This window comes from Boleophthalmus pectinirostris, unplaced genomic scaffold, assembly GCF_026225935.1.
Source record: "Boleophthalmus pectinirostris isolate CB_2022bp ecotype Guang Dong unplaced genomic scaffold, ASM2622593v1 HiC_scaffold_20, whole genome shotgun sequence".
Lineage (NCBI taxonomy): Eukaryota > Metazoa > Chordata > Actinopteri > Gobiiformes > Gobiidae > Boleophthalmus > Boleophthalmus pectinirostris.
In genome coordinates, this window is record NW_026571153.1 from 16,385,769 (window position 1) to 16,401,168 (window position 15,400).

Sequence of the window (15,400 nt, forward strand, 5' to 3'; positions counted from 1 at the left end):
TTAGGATTTCACAGTGGTGGTTGGCAAAGGTGGTGTAATAATTCTAAAACAGGCATTTCCTCTATCCTCGCACATCCTGGCCCCATATGGTCAACAGGTATTGCTTTTGGCATACGACCGGCACTATATTATGCATTAATATTTATGCTTTTTATGCAAGAAAGCTAAGTCGTATATTTCGGAACATATTTTCACTCTCCAAATGAAGTCAACACATGTGAAACTGGCCAGCGAGGTTGCTATCTCGAGTCACTGTAGCTTAGTATCCAACCATTGTCCATCTTTGGAAGAGCAGTTATTTTACAGATGATGAGAGAACATCTGGACATCTGCTTTCTGAGGTAATGCTAGTAGCTTTGTTTTACCCTAAATTACCTCATACAAAACATGCAAGCTTATTTCACATGCAATTTCGCTGTTTTCACTTTACCCAAAACACTGTAAATAATCAAGACAGGTTAACATACTCTAAAGTTTATCCTTGCAAATCTAATCCAGCATCATTTTCAGACAAACTTCTGGCAGGTGTGTTGAGGCACATGGGCGAGTATTATGACAGGCGTGTAAAAAATAAGGGCTCCAGCTGTACATTTTGACATGCAAAAGTTGATGCAAATCTCCGTTGACGTGAACACAACCGTGATACTGTGAAGGTTTCAAAGGAGCACTGAGCCCTGTCCAGACCAATTTCACCTCAAGGTAAATTTTGACTTGCACTTTGCACAGCGTAACTGGTCTGGAATCAGTGTTTGCATGACTCTTTGGCTCTTATATCTATGCGGAGTGACAGTAATTCTCTGATTTAACATTGTAAATTTTCCTGCCGATTTTCCGGGTTGTGAACTTTTGTCTTTTATCTTAACCACTGCTTTTCCTTTACTGACTTAGGCAGTGGTGTAGTGTTTTAAAATACAGAATACAGAATTAAGGAAATATTTCTATAGTAATCTACTGTTACTTTTTTGAAGTGGTGGAATGTAACAAAGTACAAAAGCAAACACGTAATTAATTTTTTAGGTAATCTAAATTCTCTATCAAAATCACTACATTTGATGCTTTAATTCTTGTGAAAATATGTGCAAAACTATTTTTTACAGTTAAAGTACATTTTTAAACAGGTACTTGAATAGTAGATATGTAGATTTTTCCATGCAATACTTTTACTTTTACTTGAGTAATCTTTTGCCCCTATATCTGTATGTTTACTTGCGTAACAAAATTACTAGTACTTCACCATTGCTGTTTTCTATAACTTTTAAGTCAGTAGTACTGTTCCTCTTTAACTATATTATCCAAACAAAACAATACTTAAAGTATGGTGGAACGTAATGAAAGTTTTACTGGAGTATTTTTAATTTTTTTTTTGCTCCAGTATCTGTACTTTTACTGGAGTAACAAAATTGAGTAATCCTTTCAGCATTGCATTCAGAGGTGGGTAGAGCAACCAAAGTAAGAGTAACGTTATTTTAAACTATTATTGCTCAAGCAGAAGTAAAATATAGTGACCCAAAAATTACTTACTTATTAGTCCACTTAGAGAACTGTTACTACGATGACAAATGCTAGAAAAATACTATGAAAAATGTCTTTACAAAGTTTCTCAAGTAACTATAACAAGTACTACTCACCTTGGCATACATTACTACAAGGGACTGTGTTAAATATAGTTGGTCAGTGTGTAACTTTTCTGGAGGGCGTCTACAACGTGTTAATGCTTTGGTTTAAACTGTCCCAAGTACAGTATTAAACTATCTATGTTGTATTTATTTAACTACAGGTGTTTAAGTGCTCAAAAAATATCTTAAAAAACATCTATTCTTACTGTGAGTGGGGCTGCCTCTCCACAAATCTAAACTGTAATTTGGCTTGCAAGTTTCCCTGGAGATTATGGCCATATTGTGGAACATAATAAGCACATCATGTGCCAGACTTGACTTGGTACTCACGTGGGTTCTTCTGTCACAGTTGTTTCTTCATCCAATTCAATGGCCTGTTTTTCCCATGGCTCCTTTGCTTCAACAGGCTGTGTATCTAAAACAGTGCAGGCTTATGAATTTACAGAAAATCACAAATCCTATAATTAGGGTTATAAATAAGCATCCAATTAACATAAGCAGATGGCATGTCTATTATTTTATAGTGTCTCATATTTTCAGACCCATTTTGCCCAATTAAACTGCCTTGAGATGTGTGTAAAAAGCTGAAGAGATAAATTTGGCTAAATATGAAATAAAGGTGCACTGTGTAACTTTTTGGTTGAGGGCATCACCTTCTACAGATACTATGTCATTGCTTTATTTAGAATGTGACATTAGACAGATTTACCTTACACTGATTCAATTAGAAGTGGATTTATAGCTCAAAAATACCTAGAAAAACAGGCATTCTGACTGTGAGCGGGATTGCCTCTCCACAGATCTGACCTTTGATCTCCATGAAGATAGAAAGGTTTAATGCCATACTGAGGAACATTCCATACAAAGCAATAACATCTCCATGGAAAAAAGCAGATGGTGGAAGCTCCAACAGAGAAGTTGCACAATGCATCTGATTTTCTAATTCAGGGGTCACCAAACTTGTTTCTCTGGGGGCCACATTATCACTCCTGACTGTGATGGGGGCCAGGGTCAGGTCGGTTTATGAGAATTGTATGACCCTGATAACACAGATTATATTCTTTGAAAACCGCCACACTTTCTTTACGTATCAGACAAACTGCACGGTCCTTACACTGAAGAAAAGTACAATCAGTCGTCCACTGTTCTTTGAAAACTCTGCACTCTCTGTCAACTTTTCATACTTTAACATGAGCCATTTTACTGTCCTTAAATGTACTACAGAACTCTGCTTGTGCATTGACTGTCACTGTTTAATCTCGAGCTTGTCAGGTGACAAAAATTTGGCGGTAAATGTAAATATGTCATATAATTATTTAAATATAAATTAAAATATAAATTCTTCATATTTTTTTAATTGAAAAAAATCAACAAAATCCAAGATGGAGACGTGTTATTATTTGCCAAAAAGTGATTTTTAAAAATTGGCCATGACCACTTTTGAGGAGCCTCTTTTGATTGCCTCATAGGGCCAGTTCCAGTGGTGGGGACAGAGGGGCTGGGGGGCCAGTCAAAGGGGTGTGGAGGGCCGGAGTCAGCCTTAGTTTGATGACCCCTGTTATAATATAAGTAGTCAATGATTTTCTGTATATGTAAATTATTTAATATTGCTAACACGTTGTAAATCATCCCTTCTCAATTTTCAAGTGAAATTGCAAAACATTCTTGCTCAGTTGTGATGCAACACTGAAATGAGTTATATTGACAAGACAGTTCACCTAAGAGTCAACCCACCTATGGCTCTGAAGCAGGGCACGGTCACCAGGCACTCCTCCTTGATGTGTGGTTTGGTCGTGGGGTTACAACCTCCGGCGTGCAGCCCCCTATGGTCAATGCATAACACCACACGGTACCGGAGCCCCTGACCACATGTTACTGTACACTGTTGAAAGAATACAACCTCTTCACTCATTCGTTTTCAGATAGATAAGGCTAGCGTTTACATTTTTCCTCTGTGATTATATCTTTTGCTTAAGTTCAGCTCAAGGGAGGAATACAGGCAATGCAAGGCTTCCAGGCTCCCCACTGCGGCGTGCTCACGGGTGAACCTGGAGCTTCCCTTTGCCAAAACAAGCATTTAAAGTCCAGTTCACAGGAAGAATGTGCTAGGTAAACAGCCAGCCAAGGTTTTCAGAGTGAGGCCACAAATATGCTTCTAGGATTTAGCAGCCAGTAACTGATAAAAGTGAAAAATCCCCAAAGAGGTTCATTGAGAAGTTCAATGGGACGTTTATGGTCAATGTAATAGCATCATCATTACTGTAATACTGGCTGTGTAATACAAATATGAGGCTCAAAAGTAAAGGCTCATAAGTAAAATGTTCAACAAACCAGTAAATGAATACTGAATTAAGGAAATATTTCTATAGTAATCTACTGCTACTGTTTTCCAGTGATGGAATGTAAGAAAGTACAAGTAAAAGCACAACACGCAAGTAAATTTTTTAAATATCTGTACTTTACTTTTCACTTTTATTTCACTACATTTGAGACTTTGCGCAAACTTTGCGCAAACCAAACACATAAATACACAAGAACAGCTAGATAAATTAAGAAATAGATTGAATCCCTTAAACTCAGCTCTGTTCTTTATCAAAATCAAAACATTTGATGCTTTAACTGTTGTAAAAATATCTGCAAGTACATTTTAAAACAGGTATTTTAATAGTTTTATGTAGATTTTTTCATGCCATACTTTTACTTGAGTAATCTTTGGCCCCTGTAGCTGTACTTTTACGTGAGTAACAATATTGAGTACTTCCTTCACCACTGCTGTTTTCTACAACTTCCAAATCAATTGTACAGTTCCTCTATAACTATAATATCCAAACAAAACAATAATTAAAGTGCATGACAGTTGAACAACCCATTCCATTAAAATACAGTTAACATAACTACATTTAAGATTTTGCCAAAATGTCTATCATTTGCCAATATGAAGTTTGTAATTTTGCTTATTTATGACAGATAGAGCCATTTCTTTTTAGAATTCAGCACTACTTCCTCTAATTTTGAACTTTTCGACTTCCCTTTTCAAACTGCAGCTGGATTAATGTAAAACGAAGATCACTGACCACGATTTCTATCCCACCAGAATGAAATAATATTTTTTTAAAAACACAAAAAAAGTCATATGCACTAACAACAGTTTAAAGGTGAGATTTTAGTCATGGCAAAATGTTGCTCAAAAACATAAACGGAGTCGAGTTTTGTTTCATTCATGCATGTCTGAGTAAATGTTTGATTAAACCTGGATTATTAGTTTACTTATCCAAAGCTCAAAACAATTCCAGGGCTGAAATTATCCAAATGATTCTAGTGAAGGAGTATGGAGTTTAAAAACACCGTGGAGCACCACATAACATCACAAGGTGGAACAGACTAACTACTATGCAGGGTTTGTGTGTTAAACATGTGTGAATGAAACAAAACACAACTCCAGGTGTGTTTTTGATGAGGAAACATTAGAACATAGATCAGAAAATAGTGGAATACTGGCCCTTTAACTACAGATGATAATGGCTTTAGTGGATATTTGTCACCCCTTACCGGAGACCACTCTTGGGCATGCCAGGTGGGACAGTCAAAGGTGTTGCAGGGCTGGACAATGGCTGTTTTGGGGGAGTACAGACACTTCCACTCGTCTGTGGGGGTGATGTTCCCCTGCATGTCCTCCTCCACACACGTAACAGAGCGACTTTGTATCCCGCCGCCGCAGTAGAGCAGGCTGTCCACGGGCTACTCTCCCATCTGAGCAAAGACAGAAGTACAAACTAGTTAGCTTTCATTTTTGTGATGTTTTCAGACACTGTTGGTATATTTACCTGGGCAGTGGGTGGTAGAGGTCGTACGGCATGATTTGCTTGTAGCCATCACTGAAACAGAAGATATTTTCGTTAGATTTACTTCACTTTATCTATTCTCTTCTGATTATTAATTAACATTTCTCAACAACTATGGACCTTATGTAAGTACAGCATAATCAACATTGTACAGTTAGTATTAATTAGGGATGTACCGAAGTGATACTTGTATCAGATATCTGCAGCAATACTGAAAATTTATTGGTTCAGATATCGCTTCCAAATATCGGTTCAGTCGATATTCTTGTTGGACATAAATTGATGTACTTAAAATTGGCTTTCTGGGCCAACTACATGTTCTGTAGTTACTTAACTGAGATAAATTACAGCTCCATCACATACAGTATATGGAGCAGTTTTTGTTTTTGTTTAAATGAAACAAAATGTGTTTTTTGTTTCTGCTCTGGTACTGGTTGAGATCATGTATTGGCACAAACTAGAAGCATCCCTAGTATTAGTAGTGTTATCACTAAAAATGTCAAACTCAATTTCAGGACTGAGCAAAATGCTTGAAAGCCAATTTCAATAACAACATGGTCATCACATATACAGGGTTATTTTCAACACAAAATCATTGTAGTTTTCTTATATATTGGCTTGTGATCTTAAAATTCTGATCAAGACCTTTCAAGAAACTACTCAGGAAAGGTCCAACATTGGAATAATTTTAATATCAAAGCGGGTTCATGGGATGTTGTACTAGTTTTAGTATTGGTTAGAATTTTTCTTAATTCATCATTCATTCTGATCTATGTTATAATGTTGTTTCCTCATTAAAAACATACCCGTAGTTGTGTTTTGTTTAATCAACTCACAAATCCTGCATATTTAGGCTGAGTTCTTCTCTTAAACACCTTGTGACATCATGGTGATATAATCCACTATGTTTTTAAACTCAACACATTGGCTAGAACCATTCATTCATTTTTTTTTTAATTATTTTGTAAAATTGTATTCAGTAATTCGCTTGTTCTTTTGCTAGATGCAGACATTCAACAACATTCAACACAGGAAGTACACGCAGGCTCCATTCAAGGGGAATTGGTCTCACAAACATAAAACACTGCCCACATTTCCCATATCCGTTTACAGACCTGGCCAAACACGGCTCCATGTTGCACTCCTGGAGTTTGGGTTTAGGTTTTACATTTTCTGGGTAGTAATGACAATACTGATCCACCACCACTCGACCTGTCCGCAGATCAAAACACTCTGCTGATGTGAGCTGATAGCCTGCACAACACAAACAAAGAACAACAGACGTAAGGAATGGAAAAGATCTGGTATAACATGTAATTTAACTGTCCTAACCTCCTCCACATGTGACGGAGCAAGGAAAGAAGTCTGTCTCTCTCCAGCGGTGAACGATGGGCTGGTAGTAGATATACTGCACCACGCTGTCAGGCCCACTGGAAAACTGCACCTAACAACCATAGACCATGTATATAAATGGACACAGCTAACCCGCTAGCTGCCGTGTTCCAAATAGGAAGTGAGCATGGGGGCCGACTCCAGCTCCATTTTGTTTTTACATTTGAAAAATTGTCACCCCTCTCTCTGTAACTGCTGCAGTGAGCCTTGTCATTATGGTCTTAAAATTTTTATATTAACCCGCTCTGCATGATCCTGGTGTTTTTATTTCGCTAATTTGTCCATAAATAAATTCCTATTCCTAATATGGACTTGGCTCTAAATTTGCTCCTATAACTGTAGCTTTGTGAGCTTCATTTGGCTGGAGCTGGATGCTGTGGGTGACATCACACTCCCTTAGTCCACTTCTTTATACATGCATACATACATGTCTATGCTAAGAACAGGACCCTAGAATATTAATCTATTTTACAGTGACATTTATAGGGTATTTCTGTTAGTTAAAGGTGTGCTATGTAACTTCTCTGGAGGAGGGTACACCACCTAGTGCGTCCGCTCAATTTAATTTCTCTCCGGCGACTAGGTCAGGAACAGGAATACACTAGACAGTTTGCAAGAACCCTGGAAGTTTTAGAGCAAGTACCGGTCAATCAGCGAAGAGCTGTGAAGCCTTGACATCAAACTCAAGCACCTGTCTGGGTCCATTTTGTGGTACAGCACAACAGTAAACAAAGCGATCAAGATGGATGTAGATGAAGACATACATTCATACAAGGATTTAAAGTCAGAACAAAGAGAATGTTTGGTGAATTTTATCAAGGGGAAAGATGTTATTGCCCTTCTTCCTACAGGATTTGGCGCATTACATATGTCACGACCAAATAGCAGGGATAGGTTAAATGAAAAAAGTACCCGCCTACTGTTGAGCAAACGAATCCTATTGCTGCGAGGACAGACGGTTTCCACGAAGTGAATCATGCTATACATCACCTGCATGACTCAATGAAATGTAACAGTGTGACATTAAACTTATCTATCTAGCATTTATTTCTTTTTGGGTGTATTTATTACTCAGAAAAAACATGAAAAACACACATTCTAATTGTGGTGTTGTCCCTAAACAGATCTGACCTGTAACATGGCCTGGTGGCATCAACTGCTTGTTTCCAAAAAAAAAAAAAAGATAAGTTTAATGCTATACTGTGGAATATTCTATGCAAACTGAAAGCCTCTCCAGCACAAAGGTTACGCAGTGCACAAGCACATTTAAATGTTTTACCTTTGAATTGCAAAGGCCACATTCAGTTTTTAACCTAAAATGCAGCATGTGGGCCAGCTTCCTATTTTTGCCACGTGTAATGTTAACAATTTGTTGTTTTTACCATAGTGTAGGAGTTAGGGGAACTTGTAAAAAAGGCAACAGCATTTTAGTGTTAATGCAATAACTATGATCATTGCTGTGAGGTTGTTTAAATGTGGCATTTCATGCAGGAGTTCTGTAATCATTTTGAGTCTAGTCAAAGAACGATTTTTGGACCGAGAAAAGTTTATCTCTCTGAAAATCCATCAATAAAAGGTGATGAGAGAATAATTTTTATCCAATAACTTTCTTTAACAATACCATGATATTATCTTTTGCTAAGACTAAATTAAACTTTCCTCCTACTTTTTCACATTCAAGTGTTTATTGTGGAAGGATATTCTGGCAGTTTGCAATACAGTTTCCATCCATGACAGTTTGACCTGGCCCTGAATAGATTAGAAAATTACACACTTACTGCAGCTCAGATTTCTGTCTGCTCACTTCCCATTTATTGTGCTTTCCTGACTTTAACTGTTTACGAGGAGGGAAGTTTTCACAAGCGTTTCCCTCTTTGTGGCCTGTATAATTTTAATACAGGAAACCACCAAAAATTTCACACCTATTGTGCCAGTGAGTGGTAAAATAGTTTGTGTATTATTCCTGGATCGTGGATGATTAAGGCATTAGTTGGAAAGAAAGAGATGACCGGTTGAAATAATTACAGTCCATGAACGAATCACGATCTTTCTCATATAACAACAATGGCACTACTGTGTGATTTTTTATTTAATTTTGTTATTTACAGAATAAATATTATTTCAGGGTCTAGTTCTTATAGTGTATATAAGTGTTGCAAGTTATCAAACATAAAATTATGCTCTCTCTTTTAGGGCTGTGCAAAAATATTGAAATATTGATATATCGTATTGTTTAAAGTGATGATACAGTATTGATATCATGAGCTGCTGTATCGATATATCACCCAGCGTATTTTTTGATATATTTTAGTAAATTATTTTGTTACAGCGCTATAGTTTTTTTGGTTGTTTATAGGAACAAAGCACGTTTATGCGACACATTTGACATTTTCACTGTTTTGATGGATAAAATGTTTGTGTTTCATATGAAATTTGCACAAGAAGTGGTATAACAAAGACTTTTAGTATCACAGCCATGATTTAGCCTTTATTTTTTTATTGAACCGTATCAAATCGATTTGAAATATATCGCATCAAACCGAAAGCTCACTGTATCGAGGTATGTATCATATCGGCAACTTCCAATTGATACCCAACCCTACTCTCTATACGGGTTAATAAAACTATAGAGGGAAAGAGAAGCTCATTCTCCAACAGTCTTCTACAGCTCTGCTCAAACAGTGAGAGATACAGGACTACATTCATACCATACTCCATACAACTGCACAACAACCCAGCCTTATATAATAGATAACCCTATGTCCTGTCAATCATTATTTCACCTTTATACTGTTTCTCCTACAACCTCTTGTATATAGCTGAGATATATTTTGTATTACTGTATTTCTAGATCTATTTTTACTTGTACATATAGATTTATCTAGGCATGCCTTATTTGACACCAGTCTCTTGCTATTTATTATTATCATTTATATTGTTGCTCTTTGTTATTATAATATATTGTGATGTGTGAGCTACTGTGTCCAAATATCTAAAAAATATCTAAAAAGTCTAGATCACTGCTGCCATAGTAATTACCGATTCAAACTCTTTTAGATTGGGCAAAATTCCTCAAATATCATCAGGAAGCTCAACTCCATAAATGGAAAAATGCATTGGTACTTTGAATCTAGTTTGATTGCATAACAAATCGATTGGGCACCTGGAATGGCAATCTTACTTTGATGGTGAAGTCAGCTGCCAGTGGTCCAGTGATCCTCAGTACTTCTTTATCAGACAGTTTCTGGTAGTCTAACGTTGTGTTCTCAAGGTGGTACTGCCCCGATTTATCCAGGACCAGTTCACTTTTCACCCCCTGTAATGTCTTACTCTCCACATCTAAAAAAGAGGAATGAATAATTACAGTTTGTGAGAGAAAAATGAATTCACCAGCTTTTGGTCTGTTAGCTAAATAAAATGTATAATTAATTTTTAATTAAATGGAAAACACAGACTAAAGCCAGGAATTTCCAACAGGATAATATCCCATTACAGGACAGCGCCAGTTTCCACAAAGAGAAGGAGTATTACCTTTAGACAATTAGTCGTATTTAGTTCACTCTGAAGATGTGTTATGTAGAAGAAGAACTATAAGCTTCTAAAATGTATTTATTTATTTTTGTTTGTATGTTTTGGTGTGGTATTGTCTGTTCAATCTGGGAATTCAAGTCTTTGATAGAAGATAATAATGATTATTACAATCTAAGGTCATAGTAACAGTGTATAACCAAGAAAATACAAGCCATGTTTCCTGAAAATATACAGTCTCCATACTGGGCTGACATCATTCATTCTCCTTGAGTAATTAATTATGTAATATGTATGTAATAATCAATTTTATTTTATTTGCCATGCTTTTTCCTTCTATAGGCGTATCCCACTGACACGTGTAGCTCTGCACATGGGCCCATCCTGCAGAGGGCCGTCTGACCCCAGTTAACCTCTGACCTCACCAGTTGCCGTGTGAATCCGGCGCGTACATTTAAACAAAAACAATGAAAAACACCGAACAAGCCCTAACGGCCAAAGACATATGGTTACAATTTAGGTGCCCCCGGCTACAACAGAGAAAGACAGGGAAATATTTAATGAAACATCTGCCAATTCATCTAAAAGAAAGAGTATTTCTCAAGTGAAAGATGTAACAATTGTGATTTATTTAAGGCGAGGGGAGTATGAGGCCATAATTTTGACATCAGCAAAAAATGTAGAAGAAAAATGTCTTATTTTCCCTTTATAAAAGAATTTCAGTTTGAGTTTAAAGTATTGAACACAAAATAATGAATATAATGTGTAGGCTAGGATAGAGTTAATGATCAGAATCTAGAGTCTAGTGTTAATGCCACAGCTTTAAATAGAAGCAATTATGTACTTGAAAAATCAACCGGACAAAAGTTTGTCGAGAAAAAAACTTTTATCCACTTGACACAATACAAAGTTTTCTACTCCTATGGATCCTACCTATACAACTGAGGCATTACACAGATACGTATTTTATATTCAGAATTGTATCTGGATTAAATCACTGTATCATACTTAAGCTGATTATTTTGGTTGGCGTCATTGTTCATTCCTCTACAATATTAACCACACCACAAAAAACATTAGGCTAATTAAGAAGAAGCAGGCCTGTCTACAATCTCAACTAACAACTATCATTAAGACAACAAGTATTTAATTGTGGTTTCTTTGGTATTCGTTGCTTGGTTTGTGTTTATGTAGCGTTTACCGAGCACTAAACCTTTCCCAATCTGAGTCCTGATACACACTAATAAAATGGAATTTCTTTATTTGAGATCCTGAATATTACATTATCAGTTATCTTATTTTTTGATGGAAGGGCACCCTGGACCTACCAAGACTTACACAAGTGATCCGGGCCTTTCAGCACCAGCCGAACATGGCGACTTTTGTAGGGAATTGAAACCACCGTGTCTTCAGCTTTGGTAGAGAGAAACACAACAAAATCAATACACAGAGCCTCAATGATTACCAAAGTGATTAAATTCTTGTACTTTTTCCTGATGCATGCTGGGATTTGTAGTGTCCTCGCACCAGCCTGCAGGACGACCCATCTCCGTTGCAGACTCCACAGTTGTCTTCCTTTGCTGTGCTCCCCAACTCGTGATCACAACCAACAATCTGCAAGCACAAACCACAATGGAAAACAGAGCCGATTTATTTATTGTGAATAATAATGGTAGATGTTGTGTATTTTGCTTTATACCACCCCTATTGTTTCACATCTATTATTTGCATTTACATAATAGCATGGCTCAAAGCAGATCTTCGGGTTTCACAAAAATGTTCCTCTGTTTTCTATTTAGTATTACTTGTATTGGTCTATGTCTGATTGATGGTCAAAACTCCAACCACAAATAGTCAAAGTATGGTATAAAAAGACTTGAAGATTGTAATGACGCTGGGCCTTAGGATGTAATTTTACTATATTAGGAAAAATGCATGCGAACTGTTTCCTGTAATGTCAATCCAAAATCCATTATTATTATAGTTTATTCATTGCTCAAACATATGGGGTACCTGACAAGCTCCACTGATGCACATGTCCAGGGATTCGGTATAACAGCGCGTCCCATCCAGTACTTTAGGGGCTAACTCCACGATTAAGCCGGATGCCCTGGATTTGCACTTGAGAGCGCATGGATTTTCAGGGTCGTTGGGGATAGGGAGCCATTCGTGGTATCGACCCTGGTATCGGACGTCCTCGTGGGCTGAGCACTGCTGGGCACGGAAATCACCAGACTCTGGGGGACAATCCTAGAGACAATAGTAAAGGTGAATACATTTTTCATAATATTTGTACTTAAATGTCGGAAAATTGACCCTTGTGAGCTTTAAGCTGAGGTAGAATGTTTTTACCTCTCCCAAAAACATACCTGGAGTTGTGTTTTGTTTTATTTACACATGTTTGAGTAATTGTGCATTATTAGTCTGTCTACATCTCCAAAGGTCAAAATGCTCTGTTTTACCTTGTGATGTCAAGAAGTGGTAGTTTTCATGTTAAGAACTATCTTTTACCTAGTTTAGTAGACATTGGAATTATCCAAATGATTCTAGTCAATGTGTTGAGTTTAAAAACACAGTGGAACACTTTCTGTATTACCACATGACATCACAAGGTAGAACAGAGTGTTTTCTGTTTAAGAGAAGAACGCAGCCTAAAAATGTCTGATTTGTGTGTCATTGAAACAAAACACAACTACAGGTATGATTTAATGAGAAAACAACATTATAAGATCAGAAATAGAGTAATATGAGTCCTTTAAATATACACATTTCATTAAAGGGACAGTCCAGAATTTTGGACATTGGACCTCATTTCCTAGTGAGCCAGAGTGTTGGAGACGTGTGGAGACACTTTTTTAAATATTCCATCCAGTCCTTGTATTTGCAGAGGTCGCTGGTGCTAGGCTAGTGCATGTCAATGGCCACAGTTAGCTTGCCACTAAAAACAATTTTACCCACTCCACAAAACACCTGAGGCAAAACTATTATTACACCATACTGTCCATGTCTGTGATGATAGAATAATTTTAGAAGTAAAACCAAACTTGCATTTGAAGGATTTATGTCTGAGCAGCAGTGAGTTGTACTTCCTGATAGAAAGCTTGGCAGCGGCGGACTGATATATGCGAAAATAGTCCCTCAACATGCGACAATTCATGTGATGCAAGGTTAGGTTTATTTCAAACATTATTCTATCAACACAGACATTTACATCGACAGTCTGGTGTAATAATAGATTTGCTTCAGTGTTTTATGGAGTGGGTAAGACTGTTTTTAGTGGCAGGATAACTATGGCCATTGACATGCACTAGCCTAGCACCAGCGACCTCTGCAAATACAAGCACTGGATGGAATATTTAAAAAAGTGTCTCCACATGTCTCCAACACTCTGGCTCACTAGGAATTGAGGTCCTATGTCCAAAAATCTGGACTGTCCCTTTAATAATTTGAGCTAGGTTTTAATTTTTAGTTGTTGATATATTTTTATTAAATTTTCAGTTTCAGTCGATTACCGCCAGTAACCTTAATAACAACTGGCTCATCTTCTCTTCAGTACTACCCATTGTTTTGTTGAGCATTAGCCACATACCATACAGATTAAATACTTTGCAGGTGGATTTTTACAGACAAAAGTTGACATTTAATAAAATAGATGTGACATGTTTTACTTTTTTTTTTTTTTTTAAGTTTCACAAAATTGCTTAACTTGATCAGGGAATAAAAGCAAACTTAGACTCCACAATCTTTTCTGTTTGTTTATTTTTAAGGTCACCACACTGCAAACTCACACTCGCATATAAGCAGCAAATTGCATATTGATTTGCCATAGATTTTTCACTTGAGGTCCTTTATCACACAATCCTCTTATGATCATATAAGCTTATACTTTCTTTTACTTCACAGATTGCCTTTTCCATATCACTTTTTAATTGATTTTGCAATTAACTTAACACTACACTATATAAAGACGAGCATGCTGAACTTACCACATTACTACATGTGCGATACTTGATATTCTGCCCCTCACAGGTTCTGCAAAAAAAGAAAAAAAAAAAAGAAAAAGTGAAAAACAAAAATACTCTTGGGATGAATTCATAAAACCAACCACAAAACACAAGAGTATTCAAGGTCTAAGTCAAATAGTATTACAACAATGGACTTCTGTCATTTTGAATAGTGAGGCAGAAAAATAAAATATAAAATATAATAAACCATAATAAAATAAAATAAAATAAAATAAAATATAATATAACGTAATATAATATAATATAATATAATTAGTGCTGTCATGCGATTAAAAAAATTGAGAGATTAATTAATTATGATCTGTAATTAATTAATCTAATTAATCTCATTTTAATCTCACCTAAAAATTGCTGAGAAAAGCCTTCAACTTGAGGTATTTTCATTTAAATTCATTATTACATTATTGTGGCAGATCAAGACTGATATAGAACAAAAAAAGTGACTTTATAAAGTCATTTATTGTTTAACAAATCTCTCCAAATTGGCTGTTGAGCCCAAGTCTCCATGAATAAGAAACTGTTTGCTGTAAAGTAGCAAAGATGAGGAAATCTGAACATAATAACTTTTGTCTACTTAAAGACAATAAAAAATCCAGTCTTTCCTTAACCATATAAAAAATATTATTGATAGAGAAATGCTTTATATATGAGATCACTGGTTTTAGTCCTGGTTTAGACCTGCTTTAGTCCTACTTTAGTCCTAGTTTAGTCCTGGAATGGATTAATCCTGGTTTTAGTCCTGGTGTTAGTTCTGGTTTGGTCCTGGTTTAGTCCTGGTTTAGACCTGGTTTAGACCTGGTTTTAGTTCTGGTTTTAGTTCTGGTTTTAGTTCTGGTTTAGTCCTGGTTTAGTCCTGGTTTTAGTTTTGGTTTTAGTTCTGGTTTTAGTTCTGGTTTAGTCCTGGTTTAGTCCTGGTTTTAGTTCTGGTTTTAGTTCTGGTTTTAGTTCTGGTTTTAGTTCTGGTTTTAGTTCTGGTTTAGTCCTGGTTTAGACCTGG

At 36.4% G+C, this 15,400-nt stretch overlaps 1 protein-coding gene across 1 annotated transcript in view; it reads right to left on the reverse strand.

Moving 5' to 3' along the window:
• Positions 1-1,942: 1,942 nt before the first annotated feature.
• Positions 1,943-15,400, reverse strand: part of LOC110159324 (ADAMTS-like protein 1) — a 136,371-nt gene continuing 122,913 nt past the window's right edge. The window contains 12 exon segments of the mRNA XM_055156845.1: positions 1,943-2,031; positions 3,351-3,498; positions 5,166-5,335; positions 5,338-5,366; positions 5,441-5,491; positions 6,574-6,712; positions 6,791-6,902; positions 10,032-10,189; positions 11,717-11,791; positions 11,866-11,992; positions 12,392-12,628; positions 14,365-14,410. Of these exon segments, the coding sequence (XP_055012820.1) occupies positions 1,943-2,031; positions 3,351-3,498; positions 5,166-5,335; positions 5,338-5,366; positions 5,441-5,491; positions 6,574-6,712; positions 6,791-6,902; positions 10,032-10,189; positions 11,717-11,791; positions 11,866-11,992; positions 12,392-12,628; positions 14,365-14,410 (1,381 nt within the window).